This window comes from Aquarana catesbeiana, linkage group LG10 (assembly GCF_042186555.1).
Source record: "Aquarana catesbeiana isolate 2022-GZ linkage group LG10, ASM4218655v1, whole genome shotgun sequence".
Classification (NCBI taxonomy): Eukaryota; Metazoa; Chordata; class Amphibia; order Anura; family Ranidae; genus Aquarana; species Aquarana catesbeiana.
This window is the reverse complement of record NC_133333.1, coordinates 205,569,739-205,589,223: the sequence shown is the minus strand read 5'-3', so window position 1 is coordinate 205,589,223 and position 19,485 is coordinate 205,569,739. Positions and strand designations below refer to the sequence as shown.

General features: G+C 42.5%; 1 protein-coding gene across 2 annotated transcripts; it reads left to right on the top strand.

Annotated features, from left to right (window-relative positions):
* Positions 1–427: 427 nt before the first annotated feature.
* LOC141111142 (indolethylamine N-methyltransferase-like) lies at positions 428–16,386 on the top strand. Of its 2 annotated transcripts, none has more exons than XM_073603183.1 (3): positions 428–652; positions 2,987–3,194; positions 15,621–16,382. In XM_073603183.1, the coding sequence occupies exons 1-3, from the start codon at positions 505–507 to the stop codon at positions 16,048–16,050; spliced, it is 786 nt and encodes a 261-aa protein (XP_073459284.1). In that variant the 5' UTR covers positions 428–504; the 3' UTR covers positions 16,051–16,382. The 2 variants fall into 2 exon arrangements, with proteins under 2 accessions (XP_073459284.1, XP_073459285.1); XM_073603184.1 differs by lacking the exon at positions 428–652 and adding an exon at positions 736–766 and having other exon boundaries at positions 15,621–16,386.
* The last annotated feature ends 3,099 nt before the right edge of the window (positions 16,387–19,485 follow it).

Here is a 19,485-nt window from a genome sequence, read left to right as displayed (position 1 = left end):
CTGTTGTAACCATTTTTGCGTATTTGGTAGTTACCATATACTAGCCAGTCAGTTTGTTCATTAACTGAGGCGAGCGCCACTGATATTTATTTGCTACTGTATAACAGTTTCGGATTTTTCATCTATTGTTTATATGTATTATTTGTTTTAAGTGGCTGCTGATTGAGGGATATTTCATCTAGTTTTTATCTACATTATTAGCTGTGCTGAAGTCATCTGCTACTCCATAGCGCTGAGATAGGAAGAGTGGGGTAGGGCGAGGTTTTTCTTTCTCTTTTTAACATGTTGAAGGTGCTAAATTTTTTTACAGGGTGCTAAATATCTCCAGGCTGGTCCTGTTCATCTTGATGTTTTTATTTGTCTCAGCTGTCAAATACCACAATATTGACAAAAGAAGTGTGATGGTTGTGATTGAACTGAAACCTTTATATTCCATAGATATATAAAGGGCGAAGATCATTTGAAGGAGTAGGACACCTACCCAGCGAAGATCCAGTGTAGAAAATGTCAGAGACCATTCACAAGCATTATCACGATGATGATTTTGATGCCAAGGAGTTAGTTAATACTCATTTTTCCCATGGGAAGATCAGTATAATTGAAGAAACCATGGGCTTTCCTACAAGGATCATCCATGAGATGGCTTCCACAGGTAATGTAATGATCATCCATGAGATGGCTTCCACAGGTAATGTAATGATCATCCATGAGATGGCTTTGGCTTCCACAGGTAATGTAATGATCATCCATGAGATGGCTTCCACAGGTAATGTAATGATCATCCATGAGATGGCTTCCACGGGTAATGTAATGTAATGTATAGACTACCAATGCATAAAAGCTCAGCTAAGGAAGTACAGTGGCCAAATGGTCAGCACTGAGGGTTCCCAACCATCCACAGTTTCATAGAAAGCCTGTAAAAATAGCTGTGAATTGGTAAAATTGATAGGAAAAAAAACGAGATCTTCTAAACACCTTTTTGTTATTTCTTTCTGTTGACTGAGGCCCGGATTGACCACAGGGCAGACAGGGCATTTGCCCGGTGGGCCAAGGCCGTCGGGCTGCATGTCCTAAAAGCCCACCAGCCTTGTCTCCTCCCACATCCTTGCCAGGGTTGCCAACCACCAGTAAATTTACTGACAGTTTGTAAAAATCTGTGATTTTGTTAACAACTGCCAGTAAATATCAAGGGCTGATAATTTCATGCTGTGTTGACTTTTTAAGTGTAAATCAAGCAAATTACTTTGTTATAGGTATCGTCAGTGTTTCCATATCATGTTTATACTGTTCAAATATTCACTGTGTTAGTTTTCAATAGGAGTTCTGTAAATTTCCCATGTTTTGTCAGTAAAAAATGCTATGGGAGGTTGGCAACCCTGATCCTCGCTACTCCAGCTGTTACTTCCGGCCACACAGAGAGCTGGATCCAGGCTCTCCCTGGCTGGATGCTGAGGCAGAGAACAGGAGGGGCTCTGTGTGTAGACACTGTACTGCCATATCCCACCAAGTGTGTTCCCTGTTGCACTGAGCAGTGAGGCTCTCTCCCTCCTCTGTGTGCTGTCTGGCCAGCTCCTGTCCTGCGGGAGGCAGAAGATGCACTTCATGGCCAAATCTATGGGGGTGCTGGAGGGCCCCCCTAGATTTCAGTTGTGGCCCCCTCCATGGACATTGTGGCCGCTGAGATTTTCCCCAATCCCTGCACTCGAGGCGGGGAAAGGAGAAGTGTCAGCAGCAGAGAGGAGACAGCCGGGAGGAGGTGCGGGCTCTCTCTGCTCTCCCTCATCCAGTCAGTGGAGCGCTCCTCCATACAGCAGAAGGATCATTCTTTGAATGGTACACAGCCTAATAACCCCTTACCCCTTGCCACATTCTGCACCTCCTCACTACTCCTATAATCATCTAAGATTAGAAGGGGGGGCTTGTGGAAGAGGGTGATGGGGGCTGTTTATGTTGGAAAGGCTAATGTAGGGGGAGGGAGGGGAATTTGTGGTAGAAGAAGGAATGGATGGGGGGGTGTTGTGCTAGAAGGAGGAATGAAGGGGAGATTTGTGCTAGAAGGAGGAATGAATGGGAGATTTGTGCTAGAAGGAGGAATGAAGGGGAGATTTGTGCTAGACAGCCGAGAGGAGGTGCGGGCTCTCTGTGCTCTCTCCCATCCTGTCAGTGGAGCGCTCCTCCATACAGAAGGATCGTTCTTAGTTTGAACGGTACATGGCTTAATAACCCCCCAGAAGGAAGGGGGCTTGAAGAAGAGGGTGATGGGGGGCTGTTTATGCTGGAAAGGGTAATGGGAGGGAAGGAGGGGAATTTGTAATAGGAATGGGGGGGGGATTTGTGCTAGTAGGAGGAATGACGGGAGACATTTGTGCTAGAAGGAGGAATGGGGGGGATTCCGTGAATATCCCATCATCAACCACCCCACCAACACCCGAAATGTGGATCAACCTAAGGTAAATAAAATTGCAGTGAATCAGTGATAGAGTAGTCCCTTGGTGTCCTGGTGGATCATCCACATAGTAAGTGCTCTTTACTGTAAAGGCTCGAAAAATAGTCTTTCACATGAGCTGATTCTTATCATTAAACTCATTTAAAAAAGACCTGGGTGTGCTTCTAAACATACCAAACTTTCTAATGTTTGTAAGATACAATACTGTAACATGTTTCTTTATGAGGGCTTTTTCACCTTTCTCTGTATTTACTGCATATGCTAGTACACAAGCACTGCAGCAAACTAATTGACTATTTTTGCTGTTTCTCCCTCTTGTAGTCTGATCTCTGCTACATGGACTGCAAGAGGCTTGATAAGTCAAAATTACGTATTTACGTATGTCATGCTGTTGTTGTTTTTCCCACGGACAGCTGAAAGTAATATGTTAAATTATATATAAATAAATACAGATCTGCATTAATTTTTTTTTTTTTTATTAAATCTGCCTAGAGATCAGCTGTAAAAGGTTTGTGGTTTTATTGATGTTTTTCCCCACAGGGCAGCTGAAAGGAGACAAGGTACTTGATAACAGTATCGGGTCCATAATGTACCAACTCTTTTCAGTCAGCAATATTTACAAAGAGATCTATGTTGTACAGATGAATGATTCCAGCTTCAAACACTTCAAGCAATGGCTGGACAATGACATCAAAGCCACTGATTGGTCACATTCTGCCAAACGAGTTTGCCATCTTGAGGGTAACAGGTATGCTTTACATTAGGGGAACATCAGAGAAGAATATGATTTGGTCACCAAGGCCCACCATTTAATTGGGAAGAGCTGTATATTTTTTCCATACACTAATCCCTTTTAGGTGTGTTGGATGGCTGCCTTCCCTGACAAGCCTTGTGGTTCCATCTGCCAGCCCCTACATAACTACTGTGTGTTGTACCTTTAAGTAGGATGCAGCTACCTCCAAGGCGTGACTGCGTTCAATAGATTCATTGCAGTTGTAGGTTCTTGTACTGTGTTAGCCATCAATAAGTTTAAATGCAAACCTTTATATTTTTAGGTCATTGCACAAATCACAAAAAAAAAAAAAATGTAGGTGGGTTATCCTTTTTTGTGCAGCGCTCAGCTCACATTTTCAGTTTTCTTGCCTGAACAGATTGATGTCCCCCCCACCCAAAGCCCGACGTCATCAGGAGGCTGCTTGTCTTTTAAAGGTCCTACCAGCTGGCCTCCTGATGATACTACATTGAGCAAGTACAGTGTGTTCAACATAGCCCCAAAGTGTCCTGGGATACATATGACATGGGCATCATCAGGAGGCCAACTGCTAGAACCATTAAGAGACAAGCAGCCTCCTGATGATGTCACATGGAGGATGGCAAAGAATGACCCGGAGTGTGGCAGGTTTCAGCAGATGACCACATGACAGCACTGGATTTGCTGGGCTGGTGACTAGGCTATTATACCTCAACCCAACAGACCAGGTAAGAAGGGATTAAGAACAAAATATCCCACAGGAGTGAAGTTCCTCATTAAAAAGGCAAGCTTTTGGGATCTCTTAAGTCCCTTTATCAGGCATTTTACAATGCATTGCCATTTGTGTGTGTGTTTTTTTTTTTTTTTTTTGAAAATTCTTTTTATTCAAATTTTTCATGTATACAGTGACTTCTGTCGACCCCATTTTTTTGCTCTATCATATAAAGGAAGTATTGAGGACTTGTTCCAATTCACTTGTAACCCCGAAAACCTGGCAAAATCATCCAAGATTTCCAGTACCACTGTTAGTGAATTCTTCGGATCCGTCAGAAACAAGAGCATGCGTAAAGTGCAACTGTTTCGTGAATGGTGCCCACTTTGATATCCTGCACCCTCCCGGAGACCCTTAAGGCAATGGCCAATGGCTCCATCACTAGGGCGAAAAGGAAGGGGGACAGAGGACACCCCTGTCTTGTGCCTCTACCTATCACAAAAAACTGAGACACCCTCCTGCCCATGCGGATCGCCACCCTGGGGTTGCTGTATAGCAGAGAGACCCATTTCCGAAATTGTGGTCCAAATCCCATGACCTCTAATACCTTACCCATGAATTTCCAATCTACAGAATCAAAGGCCTTTGCTATGTCGAGGGATACCACTATTTTAGATTCAGAGTCTGTGGAGGGAAGCTGTAGATGCGTGAACAGTCTCCTAAGATTTGTGTCTGTCGATTTTCCTGGCATGAAGCCAGTTTGATCTATATTAACTTTTGGGCCAGTCTGGTTGCTAATACCTTGGTTAAGATTTTTAGGTCTGTGTTTAGTAGGGCTATAGGACGGTACGATGCACATTCTGTCAGGTCCTTCCCGGGTTTTGGCAGGAGAATCATGTATGCTTCCATCATTGAATCAGGTAGGGAGGAGTGAACATCTAGACAATGTTCCAATAGCCAATTGAATCTACCGGCTAATTGTTCAATGTTTGCCCTGTAGAAGTCAGCAGGTATACCATCTGGCCCTGGGGCCTTGTTGGGCGGAAATGCGCATATTGCAGCCTCTATTTCTTTAACTGTTATTTTGGCCTCTAGTAAGTTGCAGTCTTCCTCCCATAATCTAGGTATCGGTAGATTCCGCATTACATTGTCCAATTCCGCCATGTCATAGGGAGGAATGGGAGAATACAGCGACGAGAAAAAATCCACAAACTCCTGCATGATAAGTACCGGATCACTAACCTGAGCCCCACTCCCATCTTTAATAACTGGGATGTGTGCCATCGGAGGGTGATCCGCCACCAGCATGGCCAGGAGCTTCCCATTTTTGTCTCCCTCTGCGAAAATTTTATGTGTTTTCTGAGATTCCACTGATTTAGTCTGTCCTTTAACCTGCAGTGATAGACGTCGTCTAACCTCCAGTAGGGATTCATACGATTCCCTTGATGGGGCTTCCGCATGTGCCCTGGCCTGTTCTCTCTCTTCCTGTTGCAGAGTGTTATATTCCTCGTTCTCATTTACCCTGGCTGTCTTAATGGCCGATATGGATTCCCCTCTGACTACCGCCTTGAAGGCGTCCCAGACCACTGGAGGCTCTGCTGTATCAACATTGGACATCCAGTAATTTTTAGTCGCCCCTTCCAGCTGGGCAGCAACCTGTTCGTGCTGCAACCATCCGGGAGATAAGCGCCAGCCCCCCCTCTCCCCCCCCGGACTTACGGCCAGAGTGAGAAGGAGGGGATTATGATCCGACAGACCCCCTGCCAGGTAATCAATACTAGACACATATTGTAACATGAGGTTATAACCAAAAGCCAAGTCAATTCTCGCTGAGGAGCCATGTGCTGTCGATATGTGAAAGAAGCATCTATCTATCGGATGCTTCCACCGCCACATCTCCTCCACTCCGACCGTGGAGGCCCAATTCCTTAAATCGGTAGAGCTTGTCCTGCCTAGGTTGGAGGAGTCCAATGCCGCATCTAGCACCGCATTGAAATCCCCCAACACCACCAGGGGTAAATGTAAAAATTGTGCCAATCTGGTCACCATGTCATACAGAATTTGAACCTGAAAAGGTGGAGGTACGTATACAGTTATTAACAACATTTGACTGTTAAGAATGTCCATTATCACTGCAGCATATCTTCCCTCTGGATCTGTAACTACGTGATGAATAGTGCAAGGAACAGATCTACTAATGAGAATGGACACTCCTCTCGCAAACGTGGAGTATGTAGAGTGAACAGCTTTTTGGATCCACTGTTTACGTAAGGCCAACACTTTACTACCCTCTAAATGGGTTTCCTGGAGAACAACTAGGTGAGGTTTATAGTGTTTTAAATAGTGAAAGGCTGAGGCCCTCTTGAACTTGTTATTGAGACCCCTGACGTTCCAGGACACTATATTAATTTTATCCGTCATGACTTTTCCTTTCCATAGGACCAATAGTGGGGAACGTCAGGGGACCCATTCTTCCCCCCCCAACGGTGTTACCCATACTCAAAAACATTAATAGATCTCCATACCTCATGAAAAATTCAGACCTTTGGGCTGTGACAGATATACCTTCCCCCCCTGCTATTATACCAGAAAAAAGTCCCCAACGAAACTCAAAAACAGTACTGGTATGTAGCTTCATCCCAAAAAAACAACAAAAAAACTTCTTGTGGGATCTGGTCGTTGCGATCAACAGTTCTGCAGCTCGATGTCGAATCCTCTTGTTTCCTCTTCACTCCAGCTCAAAAAATTTCTCATCAGAGCATCCAGAAAAAAAAGGATGTAGAATAAGATAAAAAAAAAAAAAACCAAGAGAAAAAATTATTTAACAACCGAAAAAGTACCTCAGCACATGTTGCGGAAAAAGCCTTCCTCCCTTGCGGGTATGTAGAGATCTTCACTGGAGACGTCCTCCATCTGAGGACAATGGGTATTGGCTTAAGCTGTAGACTCAGATCACCTCCGTTGCATCAGCATGTGGTCCTTGTGCACAGTTAGGTGCTTATTCCCGCAGGCCTCTTACCCATCTTAATCTTGGCTCTGTGTTGAGACTCTCGGGCATATGAAGATTGATCTTAAGGCCTTCCGCTGTGCAGACATTAATAGCTGCAAATTATCGTTCTCTGTATTACACGGTTTCCTGAGTAATTAGGGTATGAACCTTTGCCATAAAACAACGCACAACAGGTGCAGCATTCGGTCCAAGTAAGATTGAAATCAGTTCAAAGTAGATTTAGGATAGTTCCTTGTCTAGCCAGTGGCTGGCCTCTCCAGGATCTTCAAAAAATTTCACGCTGCCCTTATATTGAATCCTGAGCTTGCTCAGGCATAGCATACTGTATTGGATCTCTTTATCTCTCAGTCGCTTGCGTATGTCATTAAAGGACCTACGTTGTTGCTGTGTAGCCGCCGAAAAGTCCGGAAAAAACATTACTCTTGTATTTTCATATTTCAGCTCCGGTATTTGCCTGGACTTGGCCAAAATCATGTCACGGTCTCTATAGTTCAGAATCCGGACCAGCAGGGGCCTAGGGAACGCTCTTGGCGGTCTGCGACCTGTGGGTACTCTGTGTGCTCTCTCAACAACATATGTGGGGGGCAAATCTTTCAGCGACAGAATTTGTTTGAAAAAACTTTCAGCAAATAGGACAGGCTTATCCCCTTCTGCCCCCTCAGGAAGGCCCACCACTCTGATATTATTTCTCCTCTGTCTGTCTTCGGCATCTATTGCTCTGCAAAGAGAGCACCATGTCTTTCAGTTCAGCTAAATTTGCCCCCTGAGAGTGAGTGATATCCTCCACATCAGAGACCCTCATTTCCACCGTGTTAAGCCGCCCCCGGATCTTGTCAAGATCATGCCTTATCAGGGTGCATTCGGATGATAGGTGATCAATTCTACCACTAAGTTCAGACTTACTAGTGTTTATGGCTTCTAGGATCGGTCTTATTATAGCATCCGTATCCACAGCCCCCTGAGGCTCCTCCGCTTGAACCTCAGCTATCTCCATCTCAGCAGCGTCTCTGTCCGTCGCCATCTTCCCTGATGTCATCGTGGCGCGCTTTGCTGTGATCTGTGCAGGCAAGATGGAGGGGGCGGAGTCTTTCGTTCCGTCCTTCATGGAGCGGGTATGGCGCTGCTCGTTCGCAGCTTTCTGCTTCTTCTTGGAGGACGAGGAATGCATCCTTTTGCTCCTGACTGCTTCCCCTACAGGATAGTTAGGTTGGAATGGCAGATTGAATGCTCCAAAGTCACGGATTAGCACAGGATAAACGGAGCCACTGAGAAACGCTTGCTGCCTTGCTCACATGCGGCCACGCCCTCATTTGTGTGTGTTTTTAATATATATGTATATATATATATATATATATATATATATATATAAAAATGTATTTATTTATTTCAATTACTTATATAGCGCTGTCAACTTAGGCAGCGCTTTACATATACATTCACATCAGTCCCTACCCTCAAGGAGCTTACAACCTAAGGTCCCTAACACAAATTCATACATATATTATGGCCAATTTGGACAGGATCTGATTAACCTACCAGCACTGAGTTGGCCCACCCTTTGCAGCTATAACAGCTGCAACTCTTATGGGAAGGCTGTCCACAATGTTTAGAAGTGTGTCTATGGAGATGTTTGACCATTCTTCCAGAAGTTCATTTCTGAGGTCAGGCTCTGATGTTGGATGAGAAGGCCTGGCTTACAGTTTAAACTCTAATTCTTACCAAAGGTGTTCTATCGAGTTGAGGTCAGGACTCTGCAGGTGTTTTGCTTGCGTCTATCTAGTAAGGTTACTTTGTGGTATAAGCAAGGAAGCTGAGACCTCTGTGGTGTGTAAAAGTATTTTTACTATACAAAATGCTGTACATACAAAACTATTACAATATACAAGACTGACAGATATCTATAGCAAGATGCCTAGCAAATAAGCAGAAACTATGGTCTATATACAATAAAAGTATGCTTAAAAGTTACTTAACTCCGGTTACTGTGTGTTCATGATCTCCGTTGCTTCTGGAGATCAGACACCTTCTTCTTGGCTGGGACAGATTTGAGTGTCCTTGGTTCCAATGCATGATGAGTGGCTTTTGGTGTTAATCCATGTTGAGTGGTTTCAGCTTATGCCTGGCAACCTTTATATAGCTCAGGTTGTTTTCCATAACAACCGACTACAAGTCATACTTTCAGTTTGAGAGACCCTCTCTTACCTGTTTAATGTAGCTATAGAGACAATAGCCTGTTCAAACTGTCAATTGAATACGATGGTATCTACATTCCCATTGTATCCAACAGCATTTGTTTGAGAAGTTCTGTGTCTGTAAAACCAGAATGCTATGAGTCTTATAGAAAAATCATATTTATATCAAACACAACACAGCAGGCCAGTCAAGTTCCTCCACCCTAAACTCACTCATCCATGTCTTTATGAACCTTGCTTTGTGCACTGGTCCAAATAATTTGGTGGAGGGGGGATTATGGTGTGGGGTTGTTTCTCAGGGGTTGGGCTTGGCCCCTTAGTTCCAGTGAAGGGAAATCTTACGGTGTCACCAGTGCACAAAGCAAGGTCCATAAAGACATGGATGAATGAATTTGGGCTGGAGGAACTTGACTGGCCTGCACAGAGTCCTGACCTCAACCCGATAGAACACCTTTTGGATAAATTAGAACGGAGACAGCGAGCCAGGCCTTCTTGTCCGCATCAGGGCCTGACCCCACAAATGCGCTTCTGGAAGAATGGTTAAATATTCCCATAGACACACTCCTAAACCGTGCAGACAGCCTTCCCAGAAGAGTTGAAGCTGTTATAGCTGCAAAAGGTGGGCCAACGCAATGTTGAACCCTACGGACTAAGACTGGGATTCCGTAAAAGTTCATGTGTGTGTAAAGGCATGCGTCCCAATACTTTTGGCAATATTATATATATATATATATATATATATATATATATATATATATATATATGTATATATATATATATATATATATATATATATATATATATATATTATATCCCTAATTGGAAGCTCATATAGTTGTTTTGCTTGGTGTCTATTAAAGTAGTAGTAAACCGGCAGTTTTATTTTTTTATTTTTTTTAAAAAGCACCTGTAAGGCAATTGCATAATGTGCTAGTATGCATTGCATGTTAGCACATTATGAAATACTCACCTTGGAATGAAGCCCTTCAGTGCTGTGCTGTCACCGCTGAGAGAGCTGACATCTTCCCCTGGTCTTTATTCTGGGTTTGTGCATTTCGGCTATGTGATTGGCCACAGCCACAATGACGTCACTCCTGTGCATGCACGCAGGAACCCTTGGTTTCCGGCACAAAGCTCTAAAGATCTGGCAAGGTATGCCGGACTTCAGACCACATTTGCCGGTGACGCAACTGGCTATATTCAGGGTGAATATCTCCTAAACGGTGCACGTTAAGGAGATATTCATTTTTCCTACAGGTAAGCCTTATTATAGGCTTACCTGTAGGTAAAAATGACCAAGCAGGCTTTACTACCACCTTAAAGTGGATGTAAACCCGATTCATAAAATGAGAGCTGGGTACATATATCTGCAGTGTTTTCTTATCTTTCTTCAAAGCTCTAAGTCCCGTGGCTTTCTCCTGCTCCGTTCTTCTGCTATCAGCATAACTTCTGACATGTTCTCTGTCAACTGTGATAAAACCATTTTATGTCAGGGAGGGTGCTATAAATAGATTAGTAGAGAGCTGGTCTATTCACAGCACAGCTCTGCCTATGTGGAGTGGGGTGGTGTGCCTTTCCTCCAGTCAGTTGTCTCACAGTGTTTGGCAAGAATCCACACCCACAGGTGAATCAGGAAGAGAAAATTCTAACAGGACGTGCACTTTTTAAACTGTATATAAAGCTGAAGACAGCAGATATACATGTAAAACTTGTAGGGAGATTTGTTTCATCTCTGTGTATCATCTGAGGCTGTTCACTTCACTGGGTATATGTGAGGGTTTACATCCACTTTAAGGTCCTTTGCGATATAAGCCAAGGAAACTATTAAAACTCTGTAGTGTAGTAATGCTTTTAGTAAACAGACATTTATAGCATATGTAGCACCCTGATAGTAGGCAGGATTGCTAACCAATTTAGCTTGCTAGCTGATGACTAGCCTGGCTGATTGATAGGGGGTGCACTGGTTCTTTCCCTAACTCTGGATTTGATGCACTTCTCTCTTCTGTCACTAGGTGGCATTGTTGCCTGTGGCATTAGAATGACGAGGGCATAGTGAATTCAGATCAGGAGTGAATGGGTTGTTTCAGCCAATTGGCAGGGATTTCTTTGGTCCTGGGAGAGCCTATTTATTCAGGAGGAGTCAGGTGATCGGGGTTCTGTGCCACCTGGAATGCTGTCTGGGTGGACGTGTGTTACAAGACCCCGGGTTGCCAGGCCAGAAGGCCTATCCTGGGAACACCTGGCTGCTAGGCGGTTAGAGGCCTATCCAGGTTTGAGAGAAGCAGCGCGGGGTTGGGGCTTCAGGCTGGAAGCTCAACCAAGTTGCAGAGGTTCCACCGGATGGGGGAACTGGATCGTTGCCAGCGGTGAGGGAGAAACAGTTGCCATAAAAGATGACCACTACTGTCGCCAGGGGCAAGTGATGATCAAGGCCAGAGGTAAAGGGAGGAATAGTCACCAGCAAGGGATCCTCATTCCTGTTATCAGAGGCCAGTGCATGGAAGTCTGAATAAGTACCAGAGCAGCCTTTTCACCAGCAGTGGATGGTGAAGAAGTGGGAAAGCTTCAGCAGAGTGCCAAGCTAGGTACTCAGTGGGTTAGCAGGGGTGACGCTTGAGGATTATACAGTGGGTTAACTGTGAAAGAGCACAGGGGATCCAGTGATGACTGGGATCTTGAAATAGTGAGAGACCGGGAGCTCAGTGAGTGAAGATTTAAGGTAGGATGCTGTGAGATGTAGGTGAAGATCTAAAACAGGTTACTATGAGTTACGTGTACAGATCTCTATTAACTGTTGCAAGTTCAGTTGCCATAGGAGACAGTAGTTATACAAATACAGTTGCTAATCCAGCTTAAAGGCCCTCCACCTGTATAGCTGTCTGCCTATTATTTTGTCTCAGAGTCTGCCAGTTACCATTGCATCTGCCTAAGGGTGTCCTGGCCCTAACCCTCTCTCCCCCAGTTCAGTTAAGAGAAAATAAATCTCCTTTTCTTGCATTCAAAAGGTGACTGGCGCCCAATCATTCTATCTTGGATTACACCCACAATGTGCTTTGGGGGGGCATGGGGCCATGGGGACCCCAAAGCACCCTCCCCATGTTGAGGGCATGTGGCCTGGTATGGTTCTGGCTCTCGCCCCCCCCCCCCTTTTTCCTGCAGCCTGCCAGGTTGCATGCTCAGATAAGGGTCTGATATGGATTTTAGGGGGAACCCCACGCCATTTTTTCAATTTTGCCGCGGGGTTCCCCTTAAAATTCATACCAGGCCTAAAAGGCCTGGTTTGGATTTTGGGGGGACTCCCACGCCATTATTTTCAAAAATTTTGGCATGGGGTTCCCCTAAAGTCCATACCCGACCTGAAGGGGCTGGTATGGATTTTTGGGGGGACCCCTACGCCATTTATTTTTTTTTTAATTTTGGCGCAGTGTTCCCCTTAACCACTTTTTGCAGGTTGAAATGTCTGCTAATGGCAACTCATAAACCAAAAAACAAAAGGGGAAGGGGCCTAAAATTGTGTGTATATATACACTGATATGTCCTCAAAACATCGTATACCTAAATGAAGGTAGCATCACTCTGGTCAAAAATACTGCATATATATCGAAAAAACTGGTTTGTCCTTGTCAAGACTGACAAGGACCAGAGGACCAAATGAGTGACACAGCGTACAATGTGAGGGTAATATAAAAGTATTTAAATGTATTATTAAATAGAGAAGTACATTAAACTTCTCAATGGGAGGTAATAGTTAGGACACAAGCAACTGGATATCATCCAGAGATTACTGTGTCATATAATCTCCAGATGTGGCAACATATAGACAAAAAACAAAACACACCACAAATAAAACATGTAAACAATTGTCCGGACGCCAAGGATCTATACAAGGGTATCCATACCATGACAAATTAGTCATTTGTAGTTTAATTACATAAATATGCAAAATAAGACATGAGTATCTGTGTGGAGGTCCCTGGAGGACTCAAGCTCACAAAGTACTGTAAGGGAGAGAGGGGGGAGGGGAGGGTCTGGTATGGATTTTGGGGAGACCCCTATGCCATTTATTATTTTTTTATTATTTTGGCGCAGGGTTCCCCTTAACCACTTTTTGCAGGTTGAAATGTCTGCTAATGGTAACTCATGTAGCAGGGTAAATATTAATCTCATCAATCAAAGTAAGCCCAGGACGCTGTGTGTAACAAGCCACCAAGGAGCTGCCAGAGTCCACTGCCAGGGTCTGCTGCCACACTGTGAGATGTTTAGGGAAGCCGGACAGACATTTCCAAGATGGCACAGTTACTCTAGTGACGTCATCACGTGTGCATTCCAGCGACATTTTGGAAGTGTTTGGCCGGCTTCCCTAAACATCTCACGGCATGGCAGCGAACCCTGGCAGCTCCTCGGCATCTTGTTCTACACAGCGTCCCGGGCTTACTTTAATTGATGAGCCTAATACTTACCTTGCTATGTGAGTTGCTATTTGGCATCTTTTTAATTTTTAATAAAACCTTTTAAACAGTCTGCACTTAGATGTGCTTCTCTATTTGTTTTTTGTGTTCAAAACAACTCTGTCCCCCTCTGCCTCCAGAACAAGTGTTCCTTCTTTGTCTTCCCTATCCCTCCCCCTATTTTTTGCAACCTCATTTCCTGTAAGGAGCTTATAAACCAGTCCAACAGTTTCATTTGCATATCAATAGAGCCTTATTTTCCAAACACAACACATGTAACTAATTAATTTATATCTAAGCTATAAAAAATCACCAACATAGCCATAGCAACACAATAGTTCAGAGTTTTTGCACGTCGCAGAGGTGCCTTGACGTAACATTGTGCCTTTACATACGTTTGCAAACATATGCAACAAAAAAGCTCTTTTAACCTAAAATTTTAAAACAGTAAAAAAAAGAATTAAAGTCCCACTTTAAAAATATTTCTAGGAATTAATTTTCCCCCCAAAAAAACTTTATCTCATGCTTCTAGCAATTTTCCTTAGAATGGTAAACATCCCTGGTTATTTTTGGCATTTTGAAACTAGAGATGGCTGCTGGGAACGAATGCCCAGGAGTTTCAGTACATCAGTAACCGTCCAATGGCCAAAGAGAAGCATCACAGGACCTAGAAGAAAGGCCGGGGGGAGTATTAGTAGTATTTCTGCCTTCCTTAGTAGTAGGATCATTACTTAGAGTAAGAACAGTAACCATAGTGCTACAAAAATATTATTATTATATGACCTGTAGTAGTAGGGGGAGGAGAAAACGCAATACTATTATCACCTTTATGAATAGTAGTGTCTACAGCAACATACCCATTAGAAATAACAGTAATGAAAAGGTGTAATTGTAAAATAGTAATTGTAGTACAATTGCTAGCATTAGTAGTTGGATCAACTATTAATAGTATTAATAGTACAATAATTGTAGTAATAAAAAATATATGTATTATCTGGTGTAGTCTTTTTTATCTTTACTTCTAGCAGTAATCAAACTTTGGAATTAACAATAGTAGAAAAGGAAAAGTAACATAATATTTGTAGTATTATGGCTATCTTTATTAATTAGATCAATACTAATAGTAGCAGAAGTAATTGGAATAATAAAAAGCTATTATACAGAATTATGTCATAGTAGGAGAGGGAGAAGCAGTTCTTTTATCACCTTTGCTACTAGTAGTAAATGCAGAAGCAAAACCAATAATAGTAATAGTTGCAGTAATGTGGTCATATTATTACAGTAGTAGCGTTACTGACATTAATTGTAGAATGATTCTAATGCCGTGTAAACACGGGCGGACTTCTCGACCGGACTGGTCCGACGGACTTTCCGGCGGACTTTCGACGGACTGTTTAACGAACGGACTTGCCTACACACGATCACACCAAAGTCCGATGGATTTGTACGTGATGACGTACACCGGACTAAAATAAGGAAGTTGATAGCCAGTAGCCAATAGCTGCCCTAGCGTTGGTTTTTGTCGTCGGACTAGCATACAGACGAGCGGATTTCTGGGTCCGGCTGAGTTACGACGTAAAGATTTGAAGCATGTTCCAAATCTAAAGTCCGTCAGATTTCTCGACTGGAAAAGTCAGCTGAAGGTCCGATGAAGCCCACACACAATCGGATTGTCCGCCGGACTCGGTCCGTCTGACCAGTCTGGTTGAAAAGTCCGTCCATGTGTACGCTGCATTACAGTAGCGCAAGTAATCGTAGAAATAAAAAATTATTATATTATCTGTAGTAGCAGTAGGAGGAGAAATAATTCTATTATCAACTTACAACTAGTAGCGATTACAGTTGAATATGCATACAAAAATAGTAAAGTTGTAGTGGTATACTATTGTTAGTAGTATTGCTAGTTTAAGTAGTTGGATCATTACTAATAGTGGTGGAAGACATCACAATAGTTAAAAAAAGCTAATGATATCTATTGTAGTATCTCTGTTAGTAGTAAAACCAGCAGTTATAGTACAAATGATTCCTATTGCTATTATCAGACATGATTTTTTGTTCCAGACAAGGGTGGAAGGAGAAGGAAGACCAGGTGAGAAAAGTAATTAAAGGGGTTTATAAGTGGGACAACCATGAAACAAATGGCCTGGATCCTGAGGTGGTGCCACAGGTGGATTGTGTCCTCAGTCTATGGATATTAAATGCCATCAGTAAAACAAAGGAAGACTTCCTAAGGAACCTGGAGAGATTCACATCCAGACTGAAACTTGGAGGCCAGCTGATGCTGTTTCTGGTGCTGAACATGACCTTCTACAAGGTGGGCCACCATCGCTACTTTTGCCTGAGCTTGGACGAGACAGAAGTACAAGAACTTGTGATTAAAGCCGGCTTCGCCATTGAAAAGTCCTCTGTCATTAAAGCTGTGGAGCCCAGTGATATTGTGGACTATAGCCATATGAGTTATGTCCTTGCTCGCAAAGTAAAAGAAGCCTGAAAACCAAAACCCAGAGATCTCATCTCATTTTCGTGAACCAAACTTACAACATTAATAAAATATATAATACATTTTGCCATTTCCTAAAACATTGTATTTATTTATTCTTTGGGAGAAAGGTACAAGCCTTTATTTAAAGCCAACTGTTCTCTCCAATAGGGAAACGAACAAGAAAATTTTAACATTTTTTTAGTCAAAATGTTGCTGTCCATGCCTTCCTGTCCCGGTGACAACCACACTACCCCGTTTCTTTCCCGTTTCACAGGAACAGGAACTGTGGGAATTTCTGCAATGGACAGTAGACACAGAGGGGGTTATTTATGAAAGGCAAATCCACTTTGCACTACAAGTGCAAACTACAAGTGGAAAGTGCACTTGAAATTGCACTGAAAGTGCACTTGGAAGTGCAGTCGCTGTAAATCTGAGGGGTAGATCTGAAATGAGGGGAAGCTCTGCTGATTTTATCATCCAATCATGTGCAAGCTAAAATGCTGTTTTTTATTCTCCTTGCATGTCCCCCTCGGATCTACAGCGACTGCACTTCCAAGTGCACTTTCACTTCCAAGTGCCCTTTGCACTTGTAGTTTGCACTTGTAGTGCAAAGTGGATTTGTCTTTCGTAAATAACCCCCAGAGAGTTATAAAATCCTGATATTAAAACGGAGTCCCGCCTAACTTTTTTTTTTTAAAAGTCAGCAGCTACAAATACTGCAGCTGCTGACTTTTAAAGTAAGGACACTTACCTGTCCAGGGCACCCACAATGTCAGCACCCAAAGCCGACTCGTCCCTCGGCTCTCGGGTGTGTTAAGTGCAGTTCTCAACTGAATTGCCTCTAGTTTATATTGCTTTGCCAAATTTAGCTATCAAAGAAGTAAGACACAGAATCAAGAGTTTCTGTATATCAGATCCGAGCCTTAAAGGTCACGTACTGTCAACTGAACTGTCGGCTCTTTATTGGAGCTTTTTATAAGGCTGGTTACAGAAGCATCGATTTCAGCAAATTTCCATATAAGGTAACAAGCAGTATAATTTCAACATATATCACGCTGGACACATCTGGAAAAACTTAAGCTAGTCTTGCAACATATGCTGACACGTACACATAATGTAGAGAAATGAAAAACTACTTAAGTAGAACTCTAACCTATTATTTCCAACCTTATCAATTTCCCACTTTGACATCATCCCCTCCACGATTCTGGGTCCTTGCAAACAAGTGAACAGCCGATACTTCAAAGAGTACTATCCCTGACCGCGGGTTGTCAGAGGAGGATAAGTCTTCTCTATTTACCCTCATCCCTCAAATCCATACCTGCATCTTATAAGCAAAGAGAATAGAAAAGGGGTGATGTCAAGTTACCCTTTTTGTCATTAGAGTTCCTAATACCTTTCTCTTTCCATTCTGTCTGTTCGTGCCTTAATCTTCCTATATAAGCAACAGTTTATCACGGTAAGCAGAACAAAAGCTAAAATTAAAATAAGTATCGGATTGAGCATCCAAATAAGAATTGCCATAGCAGTGGGTGATCATCCAGCAAATACATCATACCAATGATGTGTTGTTTCATCTCTTATTTGTGAGGATAAATGTATTAATTTCCCTTTATCTATAACCGCAGATATTAGATTATTTTGAAGGGTATGTTCTTGTGTCTCTATGTGTTTTCTAAGTATTTCAGACTCATTTAAGATTTGCTGTAAGGGCTCTAATGATATTATAAAAGGAGTAGTATCAGTAAGATTATCTACCGTCCATTCTAGATTAAATATTCTATGTGCATCTGGTTCAAAAAGGAAAGTGTCATTTTGCCATTTAAGCATTTTAACATTCTTTACGCATCCTGAAAAAGGGGCCGTTTTATTTAAACTTTCCATAGTTTCCTGATCATTTGTGACTAAACAAATATGTTGTGGTCCTATCTCCATAAATCTGTTTCCTACACCTGCTGGTAATCTCTGAAACTTACATATGTTAGATTGATGTTTCAATAAGCAAAGTTCATAGACTGGAGAACTTCTTCCACAGACTATTCCCTTATTAGTTTTAGCACATAGACTTAGATCATGAGTCATGTTTTGTGTATCTACATAGTGTCCATAAATCTCAGGATACCAAAATTCAGGTAGATCCTTTCCTATCAGGAGTGGCAACACTATTAACTTACACATTACCTGGACCTCCTCCACTTTGTATACATCAAACCTTCCAGCACACCATCTTTCCTCACATTCAACTTCTTTTCCTAGTACTTCAAACCATGTACTTTCTAAATTTAAACCCTTAAAATAGTTCATCCAAGTGCGATAATTCCCTAATCGTAGCTCATCTCGAGCTCTATTAATTTGAATGTGATAAGATAGTGTAGAAAAAACACATTGTGTAATGTTTATGAACTCCTGATTTGCTTTCCACAACTCCAGACTGGCTAGTGCTGTGTGATTAACCATAATATTGAGATATTTAGTTAATTGTACCTGGCTAATTTGTGTTTCGAATGTTGTAGGTAACCATTTGCTTGTGATTATTAAACTATCAGCTATGTGACTTCCTGCACGTTTCCACTTATTTTGTATCATTTCCATCTGTATCCCATTCCTTATTCCCATTCCCTTACTGGTACAAAATACCATTCGTAGTAAGGATATTGCGTTATACTCTTATCCTGATTTACCCATCTAAGATCAGTACTATTTTCATGAACTGTTACATTAATACCGGGAGTCCATGTATAAACAAACATTTGAAAATATTCAAGCACTATTATCATAGTTAGAAGGATCTTCATTCTGTTTCTCTCGGTTCAAGACTCTTTTTGCAGTGTGATGCGTGGATCCAGGCTGCTTTTCCTTCCAATTTCACTGAAGTGGCTGTGGTCAAAAGCGCTTGATAAGGACCTTCAAATCTAGGTTCCAATGTCTTTCTGGTGTGTTTCTTAACATATATATAATCTCCTGGTAGCAGTGTATGTGTACCTGCTATTGAGTTAGGGTCTGGAAGAGAAGAATACACACTTTTGTGGATCTTAGTTAGACGTTGTTGTAATTGTATCACATATGCAGTCAAACTATCACATTGCAATTGCATACTCTGTGGTATAGACCTAATCTAGGTGCATTCCCAAAAAGTATTTCATATGGGGACAATCCTGTTTTCCCTGTTGGAGTGTATCTTATGGAGAACAAAACCAAAGGCAGGCATTCTGGCCATGGCTTGTTTAACTCTTGCATGGCTTTTTGTATTTTCAACTTTATTGTCCCATTTACTCTTTCCACTGATCCTGAATAGGGATGAGCTTCGTGTTCGAGTCGAACCCATGTTCGACTCGAACATCGGCTGTTCGCCCGTTCGCCGAATTGCGAACGATATGGGCCGTTCGCGCTAAATTCGTGTGGCGCGTCACGGCCCATAATTCACTGCGGCATCGCAGTGCATTG